This window comes from Bidens hawaiensis, unplaced genomic scaffold, assembly GCF_021521415.1.
Source record: "Bidens hawaiensis isolate Kalapana, Puna unplaced genomic scaffold, B.hawaiensis_p1.1 tig00013365_1, whole genome shotgun sequence".
Taxonomy (NCBI): domain Eukaryota; kingdom Viridiplantae; phylum Streptophyta; class Magnoliopsida; order Asterales; family Asteraceae; genus Bidens; species Bidens hawaiensis.
The window spans coordinates 323,058-350,983 of record NW_027492133.1 but is presented as its reverse complement, the minus strand read 5'-3'; the positions used below and the strand labels follow the sequence as shown (position 1 = coordinate 350,983).

The 27,926-nt window shown below is 35.3% G+C and overlaps 3 protein-coding genes across 3 annotated transcripts; all 3 read right to left on the bottom strand.

Annotated features, from left to right (window-relative positions):
- Positions 1–3,508: 3,508 nt before the first annotated feature.
- LOC143543936 (zinc finger protein CONSTANS-LIKE 13-like) lies at positions 3,509–7,145 on the bottom strand. Its single transcript, XM_077036142.1, has 4 exons — positions 6,418–7,145; positions 5,627–5,818; positions 4,958–5,223; positions 3,509–3,698 (listed from the first exon to the last, which is right to left on the bottom strand). The coding sequence occupies exons 1-4, from the start codon at positions 6,988–6,990 to the stop codon at positions 3,608–3,610; spliced, it is 1,122 nt and encodes a 373-aa protein (XP_076892257.1). The 5' UTR covers positions 6,991–7,145; the 3' UTR covers positions 3,509–3,607.
- Positions 7,146–18,817: 11,672 nt separating this feature from the next.
- Positions 18,818–22,051, bottom strand: LOC143543935 (E3 ubiquitin-protein ligase MIEL1-like). Its single transcript, XM_077036141.1, has 12 exons — positions 21,977–22,051; positions 21,793–21,880; positions 21,645–21,701; positions 20,849–20,881; positions 20,681–20,758; positions 20,553–20,596; positions 20,419–20,459; positions 19,683–19,765; positions 19,360–19,451; positions 19,195–19,264; positions 19,077–19,115; positions 18,818–18,989 (listed from the first exon to the last, which is right to left on the bottom strand). Exons 1-12 carry the CDS (start codon positions 22,039–22,041, stop codon positions 18,855–18,857), a joined length of 825 nt encoding a protein of 274 aa, XP_076892256.1. The 5' UTR covers positions 22,042–22,051; the 3' UTR covers positions 18,818–18,854.
- A 4,278-nt stretch (positions 22,052–26,329) lies between these two features.
- On the bottom strand, positions 26,330–27,587 carry LOC143543934 (membrane-anchored ubiquitin-fold protein 3-like). The gene is made up of 3 exons (XM_077036140.1): positions 27,403–27,587; positions 26,898–27,068; positions 26,330–26,642 (listed from the first exon to the last, which is right to left on the bottom strand). Exons 1-3 carry the CDS (start codon positions 27,533–27,535, stop codon positions 26,587–26,589), a joined length of 360 nt encoding a protein of 119 aa, XP_076892255.1. The 5' UTR covers positions 27,536–27,587; the 3' UTR covers positions 26,330–26,586.
- Between the last annotated feature and the right edge of the window lie 339 nt (positions 27,588–27,926).

The following is a 27,926-nucleotide window of genomic DNA, read 5'->3' as shown; positions in this document are numbered from 1 at the left end:
ATCAAACCGGTTTTAAAACCAGTTTGTTGTCTTAAACCGGTCAAACTGGTTTAAAACCGACCCGAACCGGTCTGGATCAGTTTACCTACTTCTATGCTTAAACCGGTTTCTAAACCCAACCGGTTTGACCCAAACCGGTTTGGAATGTGCAAAAACCAAACCTGTTCGGTTTGTAAAAAAACCGGTTTTGTACACCTCTACTTGAGTTTATTTATTTTACCATGGGCATGTAGCAGGTTTTAAAGGGTAAATGGGCTGGTAATGGATTTGTTGGGCTTGGCCTGCTTGACCCAACTTGTGTTTTTTAAAGCCCAGATGGTTTAAAGGTTGAGTCAGTGTGCTTGTGATGATGATTCATTCATAATTCATCAGATATTTTTCTCATTCTCATTCTAGAGAAACCCTAAATTCATCTTGATTGTCAATCGGTGACAATGAAGATCTATACAATGGAAGACATGAGTGCCAACGATGGAGGACGAAGAAGAGCCGACAACGAGTTAAAACAGTTTTTTATTTCTAATAAAATTCATAATGTAATATAACAAATTTTTACGGTCCAGTCTCAGTTCATACGGCTAGTTTTATGTATAAACCGTAAACCAAACCATTTGCTATGCTTTGAAAACATTGAAACTGACCGACCAAATAGCAAGTAAAAAAACGACCGTGAAACCAAACCCATGACCAATTTGAGCACGATTTGAAATCTAAGAACACACGGAAGGAAACGTACACTGGCGCCAAGAACGCAGAACGAGATCATGTTGCCTGTAAGTAAATAAATCAAACCAAAAATTAGAAAGAAAAAATATAGAAAAATGAGATGATATAATTAAGCCAAGATGATGAGACTGACAGAGATGAATTATGGTGGGAAAAAATGAGACGATACATAAGAAGTTAGCACTGTTATTAAATGGCATGATTTATAGGTGGTCTCTCAAATCATCATCATCATCATCATCATCGTACTCAGTAAACCCCACCAATAGCAAAGCTATGGTATGGTCTGAGGAGGGTAAGATGTAGACAGCCTTACCTTTACCCCGTAGGAATAGAGAGGCTGCTTCCGGTGAGACCCCCGGCTCGATAGTAGTTTTGCATCAAGCCTTGGACATAAGGCACATAGCACTCAACCACCGGGATACCAGCCAATTGGTGCATGTACCCTTGTCTTTCGGCTATCAACGCCACCACATGATGCCTGATTAACCTTCCGCCAATTTTAACGTTATTTTCACGAGATTAGTAAATAACGTCAAAATTAGTGCAATTTCACTTTTGCCCACTTGAGGTTTCATCATCATCATCATCATCATCATCGTACTCAGTATATCCCACCAATAGCAATGCTATGGTAGGGTCTGAGGAGGGTAAGATGTAGACAACCTTACCTCTATCCCATAGGGATAGAGAGGCTGCTTCCGGTGAGACCCGGCTCGATAGTAGTTTTGAATCAAGCCTTGGACATAAGACACATAACACTCAATCATCGGGACACCGGCTGATTGGTGCATGTGCCCTTGTCTTTCGGCTATCAACGCCACCACATGATGCCTGATTAACCTTCCGCCACTTTTAACGTTATTTTCACTTGATTAGTAAAATAACGTCAAAATTAGTGCAATTTTACTTTTGCACATATATACATTATATGCGTGCACCGCAAACAGATATATACATTATATGCGTGCACCGCAAACAGAGCGTAAAATATTATTTATTGTTTTATTTTATTTAATTTTAAATTTTCAATCAATTAAAGAATTAGTTTTCTGTTATCAGGGCATTCCTTATCAGCAAGTATAATCAAAAAGAGAACACGAAGATAAAAATTTTTATAATTAATAATTTTTTAGTTACTAAAAAAATCTGATTAATCCTATTATAGGTAGTGCTATATTTATGACACTACTGATATTATAGGTAGTGCTATATTTAACAACAGGACCTGCTATTTAGACACCCTCTCACTCTTTAGAGAGGGTGTATGTAAAAGAGAAAATGTGTGTAAAATGGGTGTATGAATAACAAAAAGGGTGTCTGAATAGACAAACCCTTAATAAAATGGTATTCAATTCGAATATTATTATTACCTGTGATGTGATGCTTTTAGAACAAATAACATCCAAAACATGATATATATTATTGGCTTTAAGAGCTTGTTTGAGATTGCGTTTGAAAATAACTTATTGGCTTATTGGTGTTTTCAAAAAGCCAATAAATTAAAAAGTGTTTGACAATCACAAAAATCCTTTTTGTTTTAGCTTTTTGAAAAGGTAAAAAAACAGTTTTCTAAAAGCCCAAAATTCTGGCTTTTCAAAATGACTTTTTAAAAAAGCCAATAAGCAGTTTTCAAACTCAATCCCAAACATGATCTAATTAATATCATTATGACTCTTGTGTAAGGGATATATACACATGCTTTCTCACAATTCCTTTATTAAAATTTATTGTATATGCTAAAATATTGATAATTTATAAACAATATCATAATAGTTTCAGGACAAATACAAATCATTATTAACATGAAAACAGTAAGAACCAATTTGTTGTTATTATTAGGTTTGTTTTTATAAGTGTTTGCTGTTATTTTTTGTTTGTATTTGCTAATTTCCGATTATGAGACGTTATAAGTAGTTGTTGATTTACATTTTGTTGTTATTATTAGGTTTTTTCTTATGTTGTTATAAGTACTTGCTGTTATTATTTTATTGCTAATTTTGATTCTTTTGTTGTTATTATTAGGGTTTTTTCTTTGTTATTATAAAACATTGCCTATATAGATTGGTATCGTAGTCGGTATTGTTTCCTACGTTCTCATTTTTGATAGATTGGTATTGTTTCCTACGTTCAAATTGGTATTGTTTCTACGTATAGTACAAATGATTAAATACAAGTTGCGGAATTGTTAACATAGGTTCGTGATAATTTTATAAGTAGCGTAATTTTTTGTCGTATAATTATTTCTACATGTTTTGTAATGTTTTGTGCGTACTTAACTTTTACGCATAATTGGGTCAAAAGTTTTAAGCCCAATCCGCTAATAAGTAGTTTAACACATTTCATGCCAAAAGTTAAAAAACTCGACCCAAATTCATTATTTCAAGTCAATTTTTTAGGCCTAAACACTACTGGCCCACATGTGAAACCAAAAAACCAAACCATGCGTAAAACTGAAAAGCCGAAAAATAAAGACTTCAGTTTAAGCCAAAAACCAACCCAGCCCGACCATGCAACCGCTAATAAAAGTAATTGTTTTGGTAATCCTAAGGCTGCCTGTTGCGGTATAAGTATAACGAAAAGTTTACCTGCATTAATCACTAATCCTTTGCTAAACATTGACATATACCACCATTAGGAAGATGTTAGTTACCTAACATTTAACAAATAAAAAATATATATAAATAAAGTGTTACAGCTCAACCTACTTTATGATATATACATATTAAAAAAACAATGTGCTAAAAGTCCTACAAAACCATCTTTATTTGCTTTACACGCGCACTCGAAAACATACACAACGATTACATTACTACACTACGAGGCGGAATAACACCATACCCTATATATTATCTGACGAGCATATAACCTCACACGTGATTCACCGATCCATTTTGGCAAAACGTCCCCTGATTCTTGTCCTGCTTTCAGCCCGTACCTTTCGTGACTCGTATCTAATATGCTTATCGTACCTGTCATCACACCAATAACAAACAAAAAAGTACCTCAAGGCGAGCTCGTTTTTACACACCTACATATAATTTGCAACAGAGTTCTGAAACCGCTAGGGCTGTAAACGAACCACACGTTCAGCACATTGTTCATGAACCGTTCGGCGGGAAGTTCGTTTATGTTCGTTCGTTTAATAAATAATGAACACGAACAAGAAATTTAGTTCGATTATTTAAACAAATGAAGATGAACAGAGCCTCCGTTCGTTCAATTGTGTTCGTGATCGTCCAGAAATGTGTTCATGAACATTCGTTCATGTTCGTTTGTATACGTTGTTCATGAAAGTTTTTCTGTACATTTAGTTATTTTATCTAAACATTTTATATTTTTTTTAATTTATTACCCCTAAAATAAAATAGGAAATCATGTTCTCAGTCTCACATTGTTTTGCATTGTTCCGATTTCCTTTCTCATTTATTCACATTGATGAATACATCGATCAGAATCTCTAGACTCGGCCAATTTTATATGTGTTCGTTTGTGTTTGTGAACCGTCCGTGAACACGTTCATTTCCTTATTGAACGAACATGAACATAAAATCCTGTCCGTGAACCGTTCGTGAACACATTATTTCCTTAGCAAACGAACATGAACAAGACCTTGTCCGTGTTTGTTCGGTTCGTTTGCAGCCCTAGAAACTGCCTAAACAAATGTGAACATTAGGGTGGTTCAAAAAGCTCACAACTCGTGTTTGGCTTGAAAAAGGCTTGCTCGAAATCGACTCGTTTATAAATTACAAATTCTGTAGTTTACAAATTCTGCACCGTCTATGTTAAAATATTATTTATTGTTTATATATTTCAATATGTTTAATAAATGTAAAAACTTAATTTTAAAAATTTCATATAAAAAAGCCGGCTCGAGTTATTCACGAGCCGATCTTGAGCTCAACATTTCAGCTCGGTAAAATAAGCGAGCCGACCCAAGCTGGTTCGTTTAACTTCAAGCCCGATCCCAAGCCCAATATAGCTCAGCTAGTTTACAGCCTACTAAGTGATACTTCGATTTCAAATCAAACGATCAAGAACCCGAACACAATTTGTGGACAATTTCCGACCCGTTTGGCATGCTTACCTTTTTTATTAAAAGTTTAAAACCCCATAGGTTAGACCAGCCCGTTAATGATTGAATACAATTTGAACCATTTCCGACCCGTTTGACATGTTTCCTTTTTTGACTGGCCCGTTTAGAGTTACGACATAAAAGAAGACAAACTACCTTCGGGATTTCTTCTTCTCTTTATATCTTGTGAGTGCGGTCTCTCTCTCCTGGCTGTTAATATCTCGTAAACCGAGACCATGAAAGACTTGTATATGCGACTGGTCTTCATTATTAGCATTAATGTTGCTTGTATTATTAATATTGGTGGTTTTTTCATCAGGGACTATGCAGATTACATCGGCATTATGTCCTACTAATTGATCGGAATAAAACTCGCGATCCACAGCATCTGAACCATCAGGGCACCATTGGAACATATTCGTCTGTATATACAAAAGCACAGTCACCATCAGGGCTGTTCAAAAAGCTCGTGGCTTGCTTGAGAAGTTGATAAGTATTCAATAAAATCAAGCTTTCGGTTTCAGAAATATAATTTTCTTCCATTTTATATGCAAAACTTAATATGTAGAAATAAAAAAAATTTAAAGAATACATGAGCTGGCTTGAGCTCGATATCCCAGCTCGTTAAGATAAACTAGCCGGCTCAGGTTGGTTAGTTTACACCCTAGTCACCACGACGCAAATGGACATGAGTCACATACTCACATGACAGATGGGCTAAACATGTGCATATGCAGGTTCGGTTATCCATTTTTTTCATCTTTTTTTTTATTTTATAAATATTATGAACAAAGAACAATCGGAGACCCAACAATAATATTATACCTCTAGTGAAGAAACTACATTCTCATCAAACTTATGTTCAAAGCCCGAACTCATAACTTGAAGTTGTTCAGAAAGAAAAGGAAACTCGCTTCGTGGTTTAATCATTTCTTGACCACTCAGGTCAGAATTTGCTAATTCTCGAAGCTGGTTAAGAAGTTCGTCTTTATACGCTCCAAAAGCAGCATTTCGGTTCTGAATTCAACAGAAACAGCCTAACCAAAGTTAACATACGCGAAAAGAACCACGAAAATTTAACCTTTAATAATACAAGAAAAGACATAAACATGTCTAAACAAGCCAACTTACCCAGTGAAATCTCGGTCACAAAAAATCTATTTTTATTTATTTTATTTTATTTATATTTTACGAGTACAGCAATCCAGTTAACATAAATGATATGCCTCGCAATTTTGACCCACTGTACTAAAAATCGGGTTGATAACAGTTGATCTTTTAAAAATTTTGGGTTGATATAGTGGTTGTTTATCCGACGCTTGAGTGCGTGTAACCAATGCCGAAAACCATAAGTAAAGCTAAAATGTACAGTAATTTCAAAAATCATTTTTTAAACCAACCCGTTTTAACCCAAAACGCATCCCAACCCAAACCAAAACAACCCTTTTTAAATCAACCCGTTCCCACCCTAACCCGACCCGACCCGTTCACCAGTCCTAGTAAGTAGTAAACATTAAACAACAACCTAAACAACAAGTCCGTCCCACCCTAACCCGACCCGACCCGTTCACCAGTCCTAGTAAGCATTAACCAACAACCTAAACAACAAGTTATACCTTAGGCAAAGGCGGAACGCCCATAGCCTGATAATTATGATCAAACCCACTACTCACAATCAAATCATCAAGACTCACAAACCCAGGAGTCTCCCACACAAAACAATCCTCAAACCTGCCACCCGAACCCGACCCATCCTCCTCACTGAAATTAAGCCCCTTCTTACTCAAATCCTCAAACCCGAAAACCGCCAACAAGTCCGTCACCGACGGGCACCCATTAAACCCTTCCAACGGCCTCCGATCATGCACCGGCGAACCCGACTTAATATTATTATTATCAAAATCATTATCATTAATATTAATATTATTATTATGGGTTTCCCAGTCGCAATTCGAGCAGTGAACAACGGCGTGGGTGGAGCAAAAGATCGAGGCGGGCGAGTTATCGCAGCTGTCGCAGAGTAAAGATCGAGTGTGTTTGGTGAATAATGGGTTTGTGGAGTGGACTTGGCGGTCACAGGATAAACAGAGCTTGGCTGTGTCAGCTCTGCAGTATAAGAGTGCGGTTGATTGGTTGCAGAAGTCGCACAGGCGGTGGTTTGTGGTGGTTTCCGGTGGTGAATTAGGCATGGCTTTGGGTTAAATTGAAAGTTAATTTGGGGATTTTTGGATAGAAATTGAAGTGGGTTTGGTGAAATTGATGTGAAATTGGTGAAATTGGTGAAAATTGAGAAGTGGGTGTGGATGAAATTAGGGTTTTTGGGTTGAAATTGAGGTGAAATTGGGGAAATCGGTGAAAATTAAAAAGTGGGTATGGATGAATTTGGTGAAATTGGTGAAATTGGTGAAATTACGAACTGGGTTTGGATTAATTTAGTTAAATTGGGGAAATTGATGAAATTAAAGAAGTGGGTGTGGATGAAATTAGGGTTTATGGGTTGAAATTGAAGTAAAATTGGTGAAATTAGGTTTAAATAAAATTGGGGATGGAAGGAATATGCTTGGGGTTCAAGAAATGAAAATGAAGATAATGATGATGATGATGATGATGATGATGATGATATTATGTAGACTCAGAACTGCCAGTACAAGTGTAAAACTACTTTATTATTATTATATTTTTAACGATCAATCTTTTAAATGAACACGGTTCACTTTTATTATATCGGGATATACTCGTTTTCTGACATGGGGAAAATGCTCATTAAGGCCAATGATCGTGCACGCTCGCCTGAATACACGGCAGTGTGATGAGGTAAAACGAGTTCGGTTCAATTATCCAACTAGTGTACCTACTCGTCTAGTCTTTTATCGTTACATGATTCCGTCAAACTAAATGATAAGGGCCGGAATCAAATCTCTGTCACTTAAAACATCAAATATCTCACTTATCACTCCACCATCATTCATGATTGAAGAGGTAGGTCCCAGCAGAGCCCAGTTGGACCCGCAAGACTCACCTTGAAGAGGGACGTCTGCGCAGAAACCAACTGGATCCGCAGGACCCACCATGCTCAGAGACGTGACGTCCTTATGCGCAGTACGCAAGCTGTTCCCGCAGGAAATGCCTCCCAATGGTGAAGGACTCTGCCTGTTCCCGCAGCTGCGGATACAAGCCATCAGGGAAGGCCACCCGCGCAGCAAGGCTACACGCACAAGGCACTTAGCTCTCAATCACTCAGTGTCACCTGAAGGAATGAGCAAAGCCGGGAACAATCCCGCACAAAGGCGGGAGGGGGAATACTCCCGCCCAACTAAGCCAGTCCGTACGATACGGGAAGATCTTCTGTACTGTACCTGACGAGGTATGGACAAAAGATCTGACTAAAGATACGACAGCTTATTGACAACAGTATGGCGAGCAGCATGCTCCTGTACTGTATGTCACTATTAGCCGCTGCCTACTCACCAACTCCTGTCATACCACGTGCATAGTCGGCAGTTGGTGGAAAAGAAATAGTACACAGCAGGCCTGGTCACTGTCAGCCGCTGCCTACCCACCAACTACCAGCAGGGCACGTGCGTAGGCCACAGTTGGTGGAACAGGAATACTATTCAGCCGGCCACACCTCCTTGGAAACCTACCTTCGGCTATAAATACCCCAAATGGTATGATCATCTGATCCCATCATATCTTATCACATTATCATCATATTATACCTGATATCTGCTCTAGCAATCTCTTAATATACATTTATATTTAAAGAGCAATCTAGTCTGATTCTCACGCCGGAGGGTGGTCACAAGGAGGAACCCCCCCTTCTCAGTGACAAGCTCACGGTGTCTGTTTTGCAGGTTATCAGAAGAACCATCTTTGCTGGGTCTAACCCCTCGTGGGAAACATCTATCTAACCCCCAGGTTACTCGTAATCTGCCCGGGGTCCGGTTAATGTTTCTTCAATGATGATATTATTCAGTTCAAAGTTCAATGATCTAATTAGCCTGACTGTCTGGAGTAAAACTACTGATTTTATTCCTGTAGTAAAACTACTGTTTTCATTTTTATAATTGTTATGGCTGTTTAATTATTCTTTTACTATAAAAGTACTGGCTACTAGTAGAAAGTCAGCGTGTAAGTTTGACTGAATAATATTAGAAAGTTGTGGATAGGAGTGACGTGGAGGTATCTTGAACACAAGAGTTCATGTGTTTGGTCTTATTTTATTTTTTTACTCTGCTTTTCAAATTTTAAAACTTATTCATGGTAGGCCTGTAAACGAACCGAACATTCGGTGAATTATTTGTGAACTGTTCGGCGAAAAGTTCGTTTATATTCGTTTATTTAATAAACGGACGAACATGAACAAAAAAATTGTTTTCGTTTAATTAAACGAACAAACATGAACACATGTTCCGTTCGTTCATTTATGTTCATGAACGTTCGTTTATGTCTGTCTATTTATGTTCGTTTATGTACAAATAGAAAATAATTAAATATTATATTGAATAGATCATTCGCTTAAAAGTTTTATATTTGTTAATTTGTGTTCATTTTAAGTGTTTTCATTTAAGTTCGTTTATATTTGTGTTCATTTACATTTGTTCATACATGTTCGTTTATCTTTGTTCAGTTATGTTCGTTTAGATTTTAAACAAACGAACACAAATGTCCATTTTTAAATAAACAAACATGAACATAAATATTTGTTCGATTAAGTGTCCGTGTTCTTTTAAAGTTAAATGAACGAACATGAGCATGCCCCTTGTTCATGTTCAGTCAATTCATTTATAGGCTTTCATTATTCACATTGATGAATACATTGGTCTCAATCTATAGGCTCTGTCGATTTTATTTGTGTTCATTTGTGTTGGTGAACTGTTCGTGAACACATTAATTTTCTTAATGAACGAACATGAACATAAAATCTCGTTTGGTAAGTGTTCGTGAACCGTTCGTGAACACATTATTTTCTTAACGAACGAACATGAATAAGGTCTTGTTTGTGTTCGTTCGGTTCGTTTACAGCCCTAATTCATGACATGAAATTAGTAAAGGTTTATAATTTATTATTATTTAGTGTAGGTTGTGATAATTTTCTATTATAATCTTGAAATCTTACTTGAATAATTACAATGTTTGGCGAAGCTGTGACTTGAATAGTATTTCACTATTTCTTAATATCAGGGTTGTTTTAAAAAATTGTTATAAATTTTTGGGACGAAGACGAGAAAAAAAAAAAGAAAAAAGTGGCCCTTAAATCACAACAAAGTCATCAGCTCGGCCCGAATCTATACTGAGTTGAAAAGTATAGCTCGAGCTCGGCTCAATGTGACTCAAATTATTTCACTAATGGGGGCTTTCGAATTTGAGCTTAAAATATGACTCGAAACTATTATTTATAGATAGTGTGAAAGTCTGGGTGTAAAACAATCTTTAAAAGGAAGATAAGAAAATAAGAGAATTAATAGGACGCAAGTAGAAAATAAGGGTGCCGTTGACTGGATTCGTATCGGAGACCTCTGCATTTTCTAGGCGCAGCTTTTTAACTGCTAAAACATATGTTATACCGAATAAAAAAAATGTTTTTATATACACTTTTTTACAATACTTGGTTATAGGTTATAAAAATTTTAATAATAATAATACGGATGGTAGCTAGATATTTTTAGAATAAAAAATATTAATGTACATGGTATATTTTTTCGAAAAGCAGATTTCATTAAACCAGAAAATCTACATAGTATATAAAGGTCTTTTTTCTTTTAAGAAAATGACAGCCCAGAGAAATTGGTAGGTTTAAATAAAAAATTAAAAAAATCATGGAAAATGAAATTAAAAATTGAAAAGGCTACCAGAAGTTTCTTTTTGGACTCTTTTCTCGACTATTTTATTTAGACTAAAAGTTAGCAGGTCCCACACTTTATTATTAAATATTAAATGGGTTAGGTTATAACAGGAAATATAGTTTTTGTAGGAAGGATCCATTGATTTTAAATATGGAGGGTTGAGATTAGTTTACAGGGAAAATCAAGCGTGAACACAAGGTAAAGGGCATAAAAGGAATAACACATTTGTTGACTTTCTCTCTTCACATGCAAGGCACATGCCAAGTTCCCACATCATTTTAAAACGTCCATAACTTTTTTTTTACGATGTTATTATTGAAAAACAAATTCACCATAATAACGAGTGTTTTTTGATCTTTTATATGAGTACCATATTGTAATATAAAATTAAAAAAAAATTAGTGGGTTTTTTACAAATTTTGTTTCACCGAATTGTGTTTTACAAAATTGTGTTATACAATAGTATTTTTCATTGTGTTTTTTCCATTGTGTTATTTACATTGAGTCATATAATTGTGTTTTTTATTGTGTTTTTATTATTGTGTTTTTTTTTTCATAGTGTATTTTTCCATTGTGTTTTTTTCATTGTGTTTTTCATTGTGTTTTTTCGGACTTTTCCGCCGAGGTGTTGGCGGTGGACGGTGGAGTGGTGGTGGTTGTAAGAGATGAGTGAAGATGTAATTGGGTTTTATGTAAGTGGATTTTTGAAATTAATTTAAGTGGGTTTTGATATTAAAGTAAGTGGGTTTTGATATTAAAGTGTTAGACTAAAATACTCTCCTTCCTAGCCTTCTTAGGAAAATCAAACTTCTTATTTGAACCTAACCCCTATAATACATACATCACCTGTGTGCGTTAATCATATATCCGATTAAGTATAAAAATAAATAATATATAGGGAAAATTACTTTTTGCGTCCCTGCGCTTTTAGGGCGGAGACACAATGAGTTCTTGAAAAGAATTTTGAACTGGTTGAGTCCCCTTGGTTTCAGAAACGAACAATTTGAGTCCCTGTGGTTTCAGAAACGAACAATTTGAGTCCCTCTGGTTTCAGTAAAATGAAGGTTTTACCCTGAAAGTTAAGTAAGGGCAAGGACTCAAATGGTTTGTTTCTGAAACCATGGGGACTCAACCAGTTCAAAAAAAATTTCGATGACTCATTGTGACTCCGTCTTAAAACTACAGGAATTCAAACAGTAATTTTCTCTAATTATAGTTACTCGGTTTAGTAAATATGACTATTTACTAATTTTACTTTTTAAATGCTAAGTGAGAACTACAAGAATCAAATAACACAAGTATGTATTTTGCTTTGAGTGTTATAAGAATATGATTATATAACCGGTAGCCACTATCTCATTAAATTATTAACGTATTATATACATATGTTTTATAGTTTTCTCGTATTTCTTAACTAAAAAATGGCTCTAAAAAAATGCGTCATTATGGTTAATACTATAGCTTTTAACCATGGTTATGTGTGATTGACGACTAATTACAACAATGATATGGATACAAATAATTCATTTTTAATAGTTCATGATAGTTATGAGAGTGTAGAAAGCCGATATATAAGACTTTGTTAAACTTGACAGGTTTGTTAAGCTTTCATAATTTTTTTAAAATCGACGTTATAGTTTTTTTTTTTGAACGATCAACAAAGAAATAATATTAGCGTTTTGTATGCATGAATGATAGAGGGAATGGAATGATTCATTGCGTAGGAATGAAAAAAGTGGTGTTTGGTTGCTCAAGGGAATGGAATCATCCATTACACATGCCATCAAAACCATTAACCATTCATTCCCCACCCCCTTCTTTTTTTCATTCCATTCCTCGTTCACCCTATTTTCTCAACAACATCACCACCACCACCTAACAACAACAACCACCACTACCATCGCCACCACCGACACCTGACCGCCACCAGCACCTCACCACCAACGCAACCACCGCCACCTCCGCCACCACCATCGTCGCTGTAACCACCGAAAAACATTGTCACCGTCGCCGCTAACCATCACCGCCACCCTACCATTACCTTCACTACCAATGCTATCACCGCTTTGACCACCGCCACCCCCACCACCACTGTCGCCACTGCCACCATTATTTTCGTCGCCGGAGTTAACATCAGCGCCGTCGCCGGAGTTAACACCAGCGCCGTCGCCATTGCAGTTTTTTCTTCTTTTTTTAATAAAAAAAATTATTTTGAGATATGAGTGTTTTTATTATTTCTATTTCATTCATACAATTTTTAGGATACCAAACAACATAAAGTAATAATTCATTTCATTCCCATAGGTTAACCAAACAAGATAAAGAAATGGAATGATCCATTTCATTCCCTTGTCCATTTAATTCCTTCTTCCATTCCATTACCTCCAACCAAACATTGGTTGTAGGTTGTAGGTAATGGAATGAATGGGGAATTGAATAGGAGAATGAATGGAATGGACAATGGAATGAAATGGATCATTACAATTCCTTTGTCTTGTTTGGTTAACATATAGGAATGAAATCAATTATTAATTTTTATTTTTTGGTATCGAAAAAAATTGTAGAAATAAAATGGAAATAATAAAAATACTCATATCTCAAAATACTTTTTAACAAAAAACAAAAACAAAAAAGAAACACTACAATGGCGACGGTGGTAGCTCTGGCGACGAAAATTTTAGATGTTGATGAATTTTAAATTAGTGGACTAAATTGTATATTTATTTGTGTAAAAAAGTTATCACTAGCAATTTTAAAGGCCTAATCGAAATAAGATTTTTGTGGTCTTACAATTGTGAAAGAAAAATAAACGCTAATAACCGTTTTGAACTCGTGACTTAGAGCTAAACAACACACATAATTACCAGTAGACCAATACATAATTTTGTTTTTAATTTGCTCATTATAGTATATCTATATTTAGTTTTTTTTTTTTCCAAATTTGGAGGCCTTAATTAAGTATGGGCATAAAGCTCTTGTTTGGTTTCGCTGGCCCACAGCCCGGCTCTGCACACAATATTACTGAATGAATCAAGGGGATGGCTTCAATGACAGCACATAGTCTTAAATGGATTCGTAGATAAACATGATAGCCTGAATACTTCCAAGTTTTTAACCAGGTTAGATATAATAACCCAGTATCTGATTATCTTAGTGTTGCGTTTCAGGTTTTTAATCTGTTCAAAACTAGCACTCGAAGACGGATGAAAACTTTTATTTATTTCAACAAATTTATACTATATTATTTTGAAACTATAACTTTTGTTACTTTCAAAGTTAATATCGAGTGAAAAGTAAACGATAAACAATGCAATGGTAAACAATAAGGCTGAATATGGTAGGGTGTTACCCCACAACATTAAACAGTCATGTGGCACCATTTTTACAGGTTTAAAGACGATAAGGGCCGTTAAACACCACCAGAGGGATGGGCGGTATAGGGTTAACGCTGCAAAGGACAAAGGGGGTGGACGTTAGGAATGGCGATTGACATGACCGTTGATGACACGCCAAACACTCCACAACAAACAGTCTTAACACTAAACACATGTAAAAAGTAAAAACAAACAAAACAACTTCTTATTTATTTGTTTGTTTATAAAAAACATGGGAAGAAATATTTTATTTTATTCCTGATATGGTCCAGCCGACTTTGACTAGAATTTGCACTATCACTTTGACCCAGAATGTCCCAACACATTAAATAATTTGAGTTCACACATCAAATAATTTGAGTTCACACCATATATTAAATATTTTTCTTATATCATGACATTTTAATTGTAAGAAAAAAAAAAGAGAAGAATTAGAAACAATATATCTTAAAACTAGGAGTAAGTTTTAGTTATGCGGTTTGTCCAAATATGTAGTTTTAATCCAAGAGTTTTAAATTTGTGATTTTTGTCCATGTGGTTTCATTTCATATGTAATTAAACTCAACTCCTCTAGCCCTGTAACATCCCGAAATTTTCAAAATGATATTAATTATATTACTTAATAATAGAGGGAAAGTTGACTCGGGTTCGGGAAATAAATAATAGAGTAGGAGTTGGTATGAGTCGGACTAGTGTTAGATTAATTGAGATGGGTTAAATGAGAATAGGCCTTAGGTCCATGGGCTCTAAGGGATATAAATATCCCCTAAACCACCATAAAACCCTAAACCTCATCTCTTTCCATTCTAATCTCTACACATTCAAAACACACACACCATAAACGAGCAGGATCCGAGAGAGAGTAAACGTTAGTTGGTGCTAGATCGTCGTGACGAACCAAAGCAACAAGACCAGCTCGTGTTCGTAAGTTCGACTCGTTCAAGTCAGCCGTGCACAGCTGAAGAAAGGGATTACGATTAACGGTGAACGTAACCGTGTTCAGGTGAGTTTCTAGCCCCATTCCTTGTTATGTTTTCGGAGCTGTGTGCATACTCGATGTGTTGTTAATACATTTATCCTAAGTGATAAGTGTATGCCATATGTGATATGTGTGATAGATATGAATGATTGTTTGTCGGTACGCGAACGATCTTCGGATATTGCGCGTACTGTCAGGTTAAAAATAAAGGTACAAATATTATATATCGAAGATGTATGAATATTTCAAATGAATACTTGTCGGGGCGTGAACGATCTTCGGATATTGCACGTAACGACAAGGGGTATGGTTGTTAAATGAATGAGGTAAGGAATGCCTAGAGTGTTCTTATGTTATAATGTAAGTATGTGTATATAGGTACACGAATGGCATGTGAGTTATACGTTCGACATAGTAAGTTAGGATGGCAAATCCCTCTAGCTTCTGTCGGACATAGACTCGGCTGGTGATGGCGTAGTTAAGGACTGCGAGCCTTATACGTGAAGTAGATGATATATGTAAACGTAGATAAGGACTGCGAACCTTATACGTAATGTAGATAGGCGTCAGCATAGGAAAGGACTGTGAACCTTATACGTGCTGTATTTGTAGCATAGGGGAGGACTGCGAACCTCGTACGTGCTATGAATTAGGTTGCAACATAGGGAAGGACTGCGAACCTTGTACGTGTTGTGGATGTATTTCAGCATAGGAAAGGACTGTGAACCTTATACGTGCTGATTTTGTAGCATAGGGGAGGACTGCGAACCTCGTACGTGCTATGAATTAGGTTGCAACATAGGGAAGGACTGTGAACCTTGTACGTGTTGTGGATGTACTATGGTATAGGGAAGGACCGCGATCCTTGTACGTACCATAAATGGTGAACATAGGTAAGGACTGCGAACATTGTACGTGTTCACGACCTTGAGTACAGGTATAGACGGTGAACTATGAACGTACTCTCGGTAGACTGAGGTTAGTGATTGTAGATATGTATGTATGTATGGTAGCAAGTATGTATGTAGAACAGAAGGGTAACTAGTGAAGTATGGATATGTATCTACAGATATGTATGTATATGTATGTATTGTATGGCGTTCGATTAACTAGAACTCACTCAGCGTAGCTGACTTTTAGTATGCACGCAGGTGAGCTGATTATAGAGTTAGCATGAGGATGACACACGGCATGGATTGAACGGCTGGCATCTGAAGAAAGAAGTAAAGATGTTTTAAATATAAAGTTTTGTGTTATGGTATCAAAGAAAAGATTTAATGTTTTGTAACAAATGATTGATGTTTTATATTCCGCGAAAAGTTTTAATAAACTCTGATTTGAAGAACTGTGTTTATGAGTAAATCCGACGCTAAAGTAGGGTCACCAGGTTCGGGGCCTTACAAGCCCCGTTAAGTCTGGTCGTTAAATCCATCAGCGTTTCATTCACGTGAGGGACAATTTTGTCCCTTCTCTCCCTAAATAAACCTCAGTCCTAACTCGCAAGCCCCATCAAGTGAGGGGTTGGGGTATACATGGGGAATAAAAGGGGACAAAACTGCCCCTCACATGAATGGCACGATGATGGATTTAACGACCATAATTAACGGGGTTAGTTGGATCGGGTGTAATTGTAAGTAAAATGAAATCACAGAGACGAAAATCGCATATTTGAAACTATTCAACTAAAATAACATATTTCGACAAACCACAAGGACTAAACGCCACAGTTCACTCTAAAACAAGCATATATGATGTATTTGTAATTTTTCATGTTAATGAACAAATTTTAATCCATTATTTTAAGATATATCCACTCCAACCGGTTAATTACTAAGTTTCAATCCAAATGATGGTTTAATGAATCAAGCATGATGTTAGTAGTCGAGCATGAATCAAGCTCGAGCTTGAAAATCTATCTATAAATCGAACATGAGCTTGAACTTAGGTTGTTTACATCGCTGCTATTAAATTTAAATAATAAATTGTAATTATACAACCTACTTTAATACAACATAATAAACTTTTTTCATAAACTAAAAAAAAGTATATATACACTTTTATGACTTAACCCATGTAACTTTAATGATAGAAAATTTGGATTGAAAATTTAAACTATGATTAAGTTACTTGTAATAAATTACACCGCTAATTTGATCAATGAGAATTTAATGATGCGGGAACGGAAGTCATCAAATGGCTGTAAAAACTCGGTGATTAAACAAAAAAAAAACTTGTAAGAACCGAATGGTTCAAATAAACCTTAAACAAAGATGTTCTAATAATATAATCTCAAAAGCTGCTAGACAATAAATCCTATATCTCAACTTATATGAGAGTCATAGTTTAACCAGAAAACCAAATAAAATAAATAAGAAATATAAATTATAAATTATAAATTCAAAAAAAAAAATTGAAGATATTCTCTTGTTTTTTTATCATTCAAATTTCACTTTTGTTGTCATTTCTAATTTCACTGGCATAATCCTTAAAGGGAAAATTCTTAAAATGACCCTATTTTGAAAAGAGATTTTAATTTTGTCTCACAAACTTAATAATTCCAAAAATGTCTCATTATAACTCATTTTTGACCATGTATTAGGAAATCTAGCACGTCTTTAATGATGTGTTAGTATAACACGTCGTCAAAGACATGTTAGATTTCCTAACGCATGGTCAAAGTGAGTTAGGCCTCCAAACGAATGGTCAACGACTTGTTAGTATCAAACATATAGTCAAAGACATGTTATCCTTTAGTTTTTTTTAATATTATATTATTATAACAAATTTACTTATATTTGGTTTTTCTTTTATAACTTCTAATATAAAAATTTTTATATTATTTCGAATATAACGACGAGACATGCTAATTTTTATTTACGAACCGACATAAACTTACTCCAAATCAAGCCTTGCCAAATCAATATCGAAATGTTCAATAAAATTTGACCCCGCACGGTTTTAAATAAATTTTTTGTCAACATATAGATAAAAATACGCATGTCTTCTAGGTATATTCGAAATAACATAAAATTTTTATATTAAAAGTTATAAAAGAAAATTCAAATATAAATAAAATTAGTTATAATAATATAATATTAAAAAAAAACAAACAAAAGGCTAACATGTCTTTGACTATATGTTTGATGCTAACACATCGTTGACCATGCGCTTGGATACCTAGCTCATATTTGACCATGCGTTAGGAAATCTAACACGTCTTTGACGACGCGTTATAACACGTATTTGACGACGCGTTATAATAACACATCGTTAAAGATGTGTTAGATTTCCTAATGCATGGTCAAAGATGAGTTAGAAGAGGACATTTTTGGAATTATTTAGTTTGTGAAACAAAATTGAAATCTCTTTCCAAAATAGGCTATTTTGAGAATTTTCCCATCATTAAATCATCATATATTTACACTCAGTTTACACTTTCCGTTCGATTTCACTTGCAAAGAAAAGCGTTTCTTCATTTCATTCATAATCATTATTGTGAGTGAAAACTAGAAGCTACGATGAATTGTTGATTATACTAGTGAGATTGCCATTCACAATGAAAGTGAAAGCTAGAAGTGCCATTGATTAAACTGTCGGTATGTGATATTATCGGCCTAAATAAACATGAGTTGAGACCAGTGGCAAATCTGCGAAAATCCATTACTGGAATAAAAACGGGTCAAGTTAGAACGGGCCGGGTTAAAAAATTAATATCGAAAACAAAAACACATCCAAACATTATATTCGAGAACCCGTTAGTCCATTACTATGCTGATTACAACACTTATAAGGAAAGGGTCAAGCCATATATCTAAGGATTTTGTGAAACAAAAGTCTCAACTATTAACGCATGTTTAAGTTCGTCTCTCTGGTTCGTCTATAGTTCCAATCCTTCGGGTATTGTAAGATTTACAGTGACTGCACTTGTGACCAAAAATGTGAAAGAACGCTTTGCTAGTATTGTGACAGTCGTTGCACAAGATAGAAATCTGCAAGCCGAGAATAATTCTGGTTTAATTTCTACATAACTTTAGTTGGATGTCAAGTAAATAATCAGAATACAGACAAAGAATTACCTCGTATCGGTATTCTTCAGGCATGACAGTAGCTTCAATCTGTCAAATTATATAAATAATACGCTCGGTAATATACAATAATACAAAGATAAATAGTTACAAAAGAAATTGTAGACACCTCTTGGTCCAATCTTTGCCATGTGCTTGACATTGCAGAAACCGACTTTGAGCATATGGGACAACGGTATCTGCAAGATGAAGATACCGTTATTATTTATTAATAAACTACCAGAACCAATTATTGTATAACATTAGAAACTTGGTAAAAGGATAGTGAACTAACTGATCCTGGTTGATTAACTCCTTGTAGCAATCCAGATGAATAGCATGCCTACAAACCATAATTGTTGCGGCCTTGATCGAGTCAAAAAGAAACTACCAAAGAAGGATGTTTGTTATCATCAAAAGCAGATAATATAATTATAAAATGAATATACAGTTATATTGATCCATTTCGTTAATGGGTCGACTCGGTTATGTTTAATCACTAAGTGTAATTTTGACATGATTATGAAACATTTTGACACAATAATTATAAAAAAACCAATATTTATTGGATTAACAGTGTTTTGGGTCAACTTAACCCATTATGAACTGTTAACATACCTCATAACATATAGGGCAGTGGTTTTTCATAGAGTTTCCGATACACGTGTGCTTACCACGCAACTTTACATCAAAGCATGACCCTGTGTTTGCGCACATAATATAGTCAATGACTCAAGGTTCGCGTGTGTTAGGTGTTGCTAGAGCTGTAAACGAGCCGATCCAAATCAGGGTGGGCTCGGTCAGCTCGTTTACAAACCAAGCAGAGCCAATCCGGCTCATTTATCTTAGCAAGCAGAGCCAATCCAGCAAACCTTGTCAATAGCTCGAGCCAGCTGGTGGCTTGTCAAGCCCACTTGTTATTTTGAAAAAATTATTTATATTTTGTGTTTTTACACGTATTGATATATATAAAAACTAAAAATAATATATGCAACTTACACATATAATACAAAATTTATAAACTACAGCATTCATAATTTATATATATTAAAAATTTGGATCATAATTTAATATATACTAAAAATGCCATACGACTTAATGTCATATATATTGTTAGGATAAAATACAAACAACTTTTTTAAGTGAGAAGTATAAGAAGCGTTAAAGTAATTATGCTAAAACCAGAGTAATTATTACTCTAGTGTAACTGTGTGAGCATAGTTACTCTAATGCTTCTTAAATTTCTCCCGTTAAAAGCTGTTTGTATCTGATCCCACCCCTTTAAAAACATTGGTAAAGGAAATATAAAAGAAACTGAAAGAGCCGGAAACCGAATGAGAAAATGAGCACGTACCGCACTTTTGGCAATGGAAGAAATTCGTTACACCACCAACTCTGTAGTTATTAATATTATGTCATTAGCCTATCTCAAAAGAATAATAATCATATACAAAAATTAACAAACAATGTCACTTTTCTTTTACTAACCTACAAATTCCACAGTCATTGCAATGAAACTGTTCCTTTGAAATCTGAGTTACAAGTTGCCAAGTTACAACAACACAACAAAAATTAGCATATTGCTTAAAGATCTTTATATATGATTTTATTCTTACATCATCATCATAGAACTTGCAAATTCCACAAAAATATTCTCCCATTTTCACTCCACAGTTGGTACATATTTGAGCAACCTATCATATCAACATTAAAAATGGCTATATAAATTATAAAATTAAAACATTTGCATATATTCATTTTACATATAAGATCTAGAGACAAACCTGCTGTTCAGTATTGCAAATTGCACAAATAACCTGAAAACCACCAAAGCATGAGTACAATAAATACCTTGTGTATATTGAAAACAAACAAATAATAATCAGTATTAGTTGCCAATTAGTCGGCCATTAATTGGTAATCAGTGAGTGACCGATTCGGTTTCAGCTAATTGGACCCAATAAACGGTAGTTGATCAAAGCCAGTCCAAATAGACCGAAATCGTTCGAAATTTGGTCGAAATTGGTCAAAAGATATCAAAATTTGAAAAATTGTACTTACTAATCCAATCTGATTAATAAGTTTAAATAATTATATATAAAAAATTTTGAAATCTTTTGCATATATATAATATAAATAATTTTGAAAAAATACATATAAAAATTCAATCAAATTAATCGCTAGTCAGCGGGGATAAGCTTGAGCTCTTTGTCTAAAGCTTGGCTCATGAGGCGTTTGTTGAAGCTCGGCTCAACTCGCTTATTATTTATCAATTAATTTATATACTTTTTTCATTATTTCGAGCTTAAACAAGCTTCCCATACAAGGCTCGACCTTGATCTCAAAAACTAAACGAGCTTTATTTGAGGCTCGGGCTTGAAAAAAGCTAGGTTAGTCTTGAGCTTTCTATCGATCCGATCTTGAGTAGCTCACGAGCGGCTAGGCTTGCTAGTACACGTAGCCGCAGGTGAGCATATAACTGAACTAACTAAAGTAACCGACTTAACCAAACAATTAACCGAGTTTGAATTAACCGAACCGATTTAAATCAGAATTTAGAAAAGTAAATAAATACAGTACTTGCTTAATATCGTGACGAACGATTTCGTGACGGTCCTTAGGGTTTGCCAATGCGTTCTACATACACCAAATCATAACAAATTATTATTATCAAATAATAATTAGACTCAATCAATTAAAATGAAATGAAATGATAATAATGAGTGACCGTATATTCGTTGTGACAATGGCGGCATGTAAATATCTTATTACAACACGGTGCACGGATTTTGCATCGTCTCCGGTAATGATTACACCTAGTATTATTATTATTATTATTAATTCAACAAATTAATCAATATAATAATAATAATAATAATAATAATAATAATCGGAATGAATGAATTATTTACCCGTGAAGCAGTTTTCCGACGTCGCGAGGATTGGTTTGAGGTGACGAAACGTCGTCGTTGGACATTGTTCAATGTAGAGATGAAATGAATGAAGGGCAGTTTGGGATTTGTTTATTTAATGTCCTTTTACAAAAGTGTCTTTTAAGATTCGAGCGTAACTATGCTTGAGTTTGGCTTGTTTTAATAGTTCGGGATCGGGTTTGGCTTAGCTTATTATTTATTAAGGTGTTGTTAGTTTTTAAGAGGTAAAATGTCTGCACTCTGCGGACTATATTTGCAGACATATGTAGAAGAAGATGTGGACCAAACCTCTGCAATCTGCAAGAAGAAGACTGTTTTTTAACGTATGTAGATTGCTAAAATAAGCCGGTGGTTGTGTAAGAACTGTGATAGTGAGTGGTGGTGGTGGTGCTGGATGGTAATGGTGGTAGTAGTGGGTGGTGGTGGCGGACGATGGTGGTGGTAGAAGGCTGGTGGGTGTTGGACGATGGTGGTAGCAGATGGTAGGTGGCGGACGAGGTGGGTGGTGGTGGCGAACGGTGTGTGGTGGTGGTGGTGGACAACGGGTGTTGGTAGAGTGTGGTGTTTCAACCCTCTACAAACCTCAGAAGATCTCAGAAGTTGATGAGCCAAGTCTGGACCAAGAATAGCTTGCGCTGACATTTTTTAATGAAATGTCTTCAAGAAAACAAACAGTCAGCAGAAAAAAGAGCCTGCACAGACCTTTTTCAGAAAAACAAACAACACATATGTAAAAGACTAATAGAGGAAAAACTAAAAGTACAGAAGACTCGTTAAGACCCAATGAGCCTAAACGAGCTTCTCATACAAGGCTCGAGCTAATGTTCAATAACTAAATGAGTTTTGTAAGACCCCGAATCCTGGGAATCCTACAGTTAGTATTCATCCATAATACTTATAAAAATACTTAAACTTGAAAATAGTTCAATCCATTAAAATAACCAATTCAGAGTATAATTCAGCGGAAAACCATAATTAATAAAACAAGTTCCCGAAACCCGGGAATTATGCCCAAAACCAATTTAAATGTATTTAATAAAACTTTAAAAATAAATGTTCAATATTTAAAACTTCCGTCTACGTATGCCCTTCACCGTCCAAGTAACTTCGTGCACGTCCAAGCGGTAACGCATCCTTCTCCTAACCTGAAACTCACACTAACATGCACACAAAGTCAGCTTGAGCTGAGTGAGTTCAAGTTTTAATAAATAACATCAATAATAATAATCAAAATAGTCATCCCAAGAGTTTTAAAATAAACGGGATATAACAGTTAGGCCAAATAAACGGGATATAACAGTTAGGCCATCATCAACAATAAGAAATCTTCCTTATATATATGTATAAACATCCTTATAATTATATATAAACATCCTTATAATTATATCCCTACATATATATCATCCAAGTAATAACATCAGGGGCGAGCACACGTACAACCCAAACACGTAACATCATCCAAGTAAAAACATCAGGGTCGAGCACACGTACAACTCAAACACGTAACATCTCATCCAACGTATGCAAACACGAAGTAGGCATATGTAAACATCCATAGTCGATAACGACTACTAAACATCGCCAAATATTGGCCATACAATAATACATACATATATACATACGATAATATCATCTCAAGGCCTACTCTATACAAGTAAGCCCATCTAAAATAATTTAAACAATTCATCAAGTAAAAATCGCTTAGGTGTGCATGCTAGCCCAAAATCTTAAAAGAGTGAAAAGGGGCATCATGAACTCACCTGACACAAGACACGTATTCACCACGAGCTAGAGAATCCCTACGTAGCCCCACGACTCAAACTCCTGTCGGTTTACATGCAATCATTACTAATGACATCAAGATGACTCGTTTATCCTACGAGACGTTCTAACATGGTTCGAGTTACCTAAAGCCTCGACCTCATCAAACTCAATCACAATAGCCCCCGAGGCCTCACATTCACCAAAACGACCCTTAGATACTCTCGGGAATAAAGAATTCCCAAATTACCCCCGGAAGCACTAGGTGATACTAACACGCGCGTTTAAGAGTCGTTTAGGCAATTAACATCCAACTCAGCCCTGTGTGGACCCAATATGATAATTTCACAGCCAACAAGTCCACACGACGCTACACGAGTCAAATGGGTCGGTAACTCGCAAGTATAACGCACAAACTATTCAATAAACGCAATAGCGTGTTGTACCGACCCGTTTTGAGTAACCGACAACCAATTCAGCCCCATAACTTATAAAAATGATTTTTCAACAGCCCGTACATCAAACCAAGTTCACCCGAGCTGAATTGGTCGTTAATCACTTCAAACCTCGCGTTAAACTCAACAATCAACAATTCTAGTCAACCGAACACAATCTTTCAAACTACAACTAGTTGACCAATCTAACGAACACCAATGGACATGATTTTTAAGTATGATATACTAGACATACCTAGGAGGATTTTGGTGCAAAAACCTCAATCAAAACAGTCCCGGAAAGGTTAGAATTGACAGCCACCCCGTAAGCCTACAACATGCAATTTAACGATCAATACGCGTGATATAAAGATCAATTAAGGTGTAAAAGACTTGGGGAATCGTAGAACTAACCTTCAATTGATGTTTTATGCTCAAACCTTGGAGAAAATCGCAGGGGGGGGGGGGCTTCTTTGGTCCAATCGGCTGCTAGAATGGGGAGGGAGTTAGGGTTTTGTGTTTTGTGTTATAACATAAAAAGTTTCATTCTAGCCCCTCCAAGTTGAAGGACATGACAACTTGAAAAGAAAATTAAATGGTTTAACGTATCGGGATGACGAGAAGGTTTCCGAGAAGTGTCGGTTAAATCCCGAGAATTATACATACTTTACAAGCTTCAAATCTTTGGACCGAAAATTAACGAGTGCTACAAGTTTTGTATGAGGCTCATTGGTGGTTTGGCCTAAAATTTCCGTTAACGGTCGACGAGCCTAGATGAGCTTCCCATACAAGGCTTGAGCTCAAGCTCGATGGCTAAATGAGTTTTATATGAGGTTTAGGCATGGTTCAATCTCGAAAAGTTTGGGTTTTCAACCTTTTTTTATCAATCTGAGCTCGAGCAGCTTGGCTCGTTTGCACACCTGGCATGAACATGTAAAATAATAAATTCAAATACCGAGTTTAATATTTACAAACTAACACAGCACATCTTTTGATTTTGGCTTGGTCCGGTTTCTAAACGAGTTAAACACGAGCAAAGGTTTGCTCGGTTCAGTTACTCATATATGTGCATTTTGTTAGGTTTTCATATTCATGTTATGCATTCCTTGATTTCATATTCTAGCTTTAACAAAATTCTTGGAATCAAACCGATTAGGAATGGAATTCATACGGGTTTATGACAAAATAAACACTCTCTAAAAGATTTGTGTGTGCCTATCTCATGGATTTTTGTAGGTTTGCGTGCTCAATCAAAAAATATTACGAGTATTAATTTATTATTAATTTTAACTCTTAACACACCACGTTAGTTTAACCGGTAAACGAACTTTATATAAGGTCTCACACTAGTCATATTATGTTTTAACAAGCTTTTATGTGTGAATTATATAACTAATAAATGTTAAGCTATGGTTGTCTCATATTCTTCTACTGTAAGAAGACTTTATTATATTTTAATTGGGTTCTTGCGTCATCTATTATTGTACGGTTGTATCTTTAGATAAGATAGAGATATTTTAATTGGGTTCTTGCATCTTCTATCGCCTCTTATAGTTGTATCTTTATTATCAATCGGTTGCTTCTAAACATCCGTTCCCTTGTCAGCCTCTGTTTGCCGTTGTTTGTTGTTCGTGACGATGGTTTATGAATGCATGCCAGGTGTTCGACTAAATTAGTGATAAAAAGTTACGACTATATTCCTTCTAAGCCGGCAGTACTAGAATCATGGGAATTGATACATTTAATATTCCTAGGACGATGTTATGATCGGGTTGCTAACACACACGTCCAGTTTGCAACTAGGAATTACTATTGCTTTGTGCTCTCACTACTCGTGACGAGGAATTACGAGTACAATAACAGTTTAAATAGAGATAAAACTAGAGTTACAAACTTAGAGAACAAGAATACATAAACTGGCCATAATATACATAGGACCGGTCCAAATAAATCAATCATATCTTTAATCTTCATTGAACCCTAATAAACACGTCTTCAAGTAACCGGGCCCAAACCGAGCCACCACAAACATGACAAATGTTAACAAATTTGTCATATATGAGACATGGGATAATATATCAAATAAACTCTACTCAAAACAAGTGTTAAAAATAAAACATAACACAAAACAACTCATTTATTCATAAATACCTATCTAATTTAGTTTCTCAAATTATTCAAATTCATCAAAACACAAAGGATACATAAACACCTCAAACAAACTTTTGCTCTACAAGCTTTAGGTTTAGTGAGTTTGGCCTAAAATTGGTCCAATTTCGCACGAAACATAGATCACCCACTCAAAAAGATTAAAGAAAAACCGTTTATAACAGGAGACTATTTCAAATACCTGTGACATCAAAGTGATACTGATGATCATATTGTCACATAGATCTATAAGATTGTGCATCCACATGAATTCAATTTTCCCTTCTCATCTTGTTTTTTGGCTGCATTGCATAAAAGATGGATTATAAGTGGTAATTTTGACCCGTTTACAAATGGGTCGATTTAATTTCAAACAAGTCAAATGCGGTTGATTGACTGAATCACTGAGTTAGACGAGTTAAAAGTAACTAACACCTCCTTCATTGCTTATTGCTTATTTTTTAAAAATATTTTATTATAGTCTTCGAAATCGTATTAGGTACATTTATATGTGTCCGTGTAAGCGTATACACATGAAAATGCATTAATAAACGCACCTGACTTTTTTTTAGCGAGAATGGGTTGAATCACAACATGCATTGTGATTACTCCACCTGCAAATCCGCCATCACGTACCCCAGATTCAGATAATGTCTTATTATTCTCCAAAACTTTTCCCAAATGTATGAGCTTTATGTCGTTCACTGTTTTCGGTACTACAGATTTACCTATTACAAAATCCATAATTGAGTTTCTAGATAATACCTTTTTAATAATCAAACTTATATATAAGTTTAAAGGCAAGGATTACTTTTTTAGACATCTAAATAATATTTCTTTTTTTATAAAATTTTCTTTCACATAAGCATTTTTTTTGCATATGGGACATCTGATACGACATCAACCAGCGCAAAAACAGTTAAAATGAGATTGGTTGCTGTAAGTTTGCTTCAATTTTGTGCCTAACTTAATATTGCGCCTAATTAGCTCATGAACTTACAGCCAAATAGAATAAAGAAATAAGATAAGTGAATGTACGAACAAGAAAAGATGATCTCAAACCTTGAGGCCACTCAGAAACAAGCTTTTGCTTAAGAGCAGATACAGTAGTTGAAGACGCATAGCTGCTATGGCTTATATCCGTTCCATCATATATTCTGAATTTAAGTTCGACATACTCAGTGCCTTCAGCCATTATATACAATCACACACTACAATATGTCTCTTCCAATTTACCTGCACAAACAATATCTCTAAACATTATCATGTCTAAAAACCGATAACCAACTGCTAACTAGTACAATTAGAACATACAAAGCCAATTATAGTTAAGAATACTTGACTTAAGTTATAACCTTGTTCAATGAAGAAAACCAAATTATTAATTAAACATAGAGCATATGCATAGCATGTTATAAAGCAATATGTCGTTTTCATTTTCTTCTCTCTCATCGTCCTATGATTGCTTGGGTGAGACGGATTGGTTGTATGTGCCAAAAAACCTTTCACAAGTATGACCACTTTATCTTTGTCAATGTGGGTGTGTTGTGTGTTTTGAAAGTGATCTTGTGATACCGAATGATCAA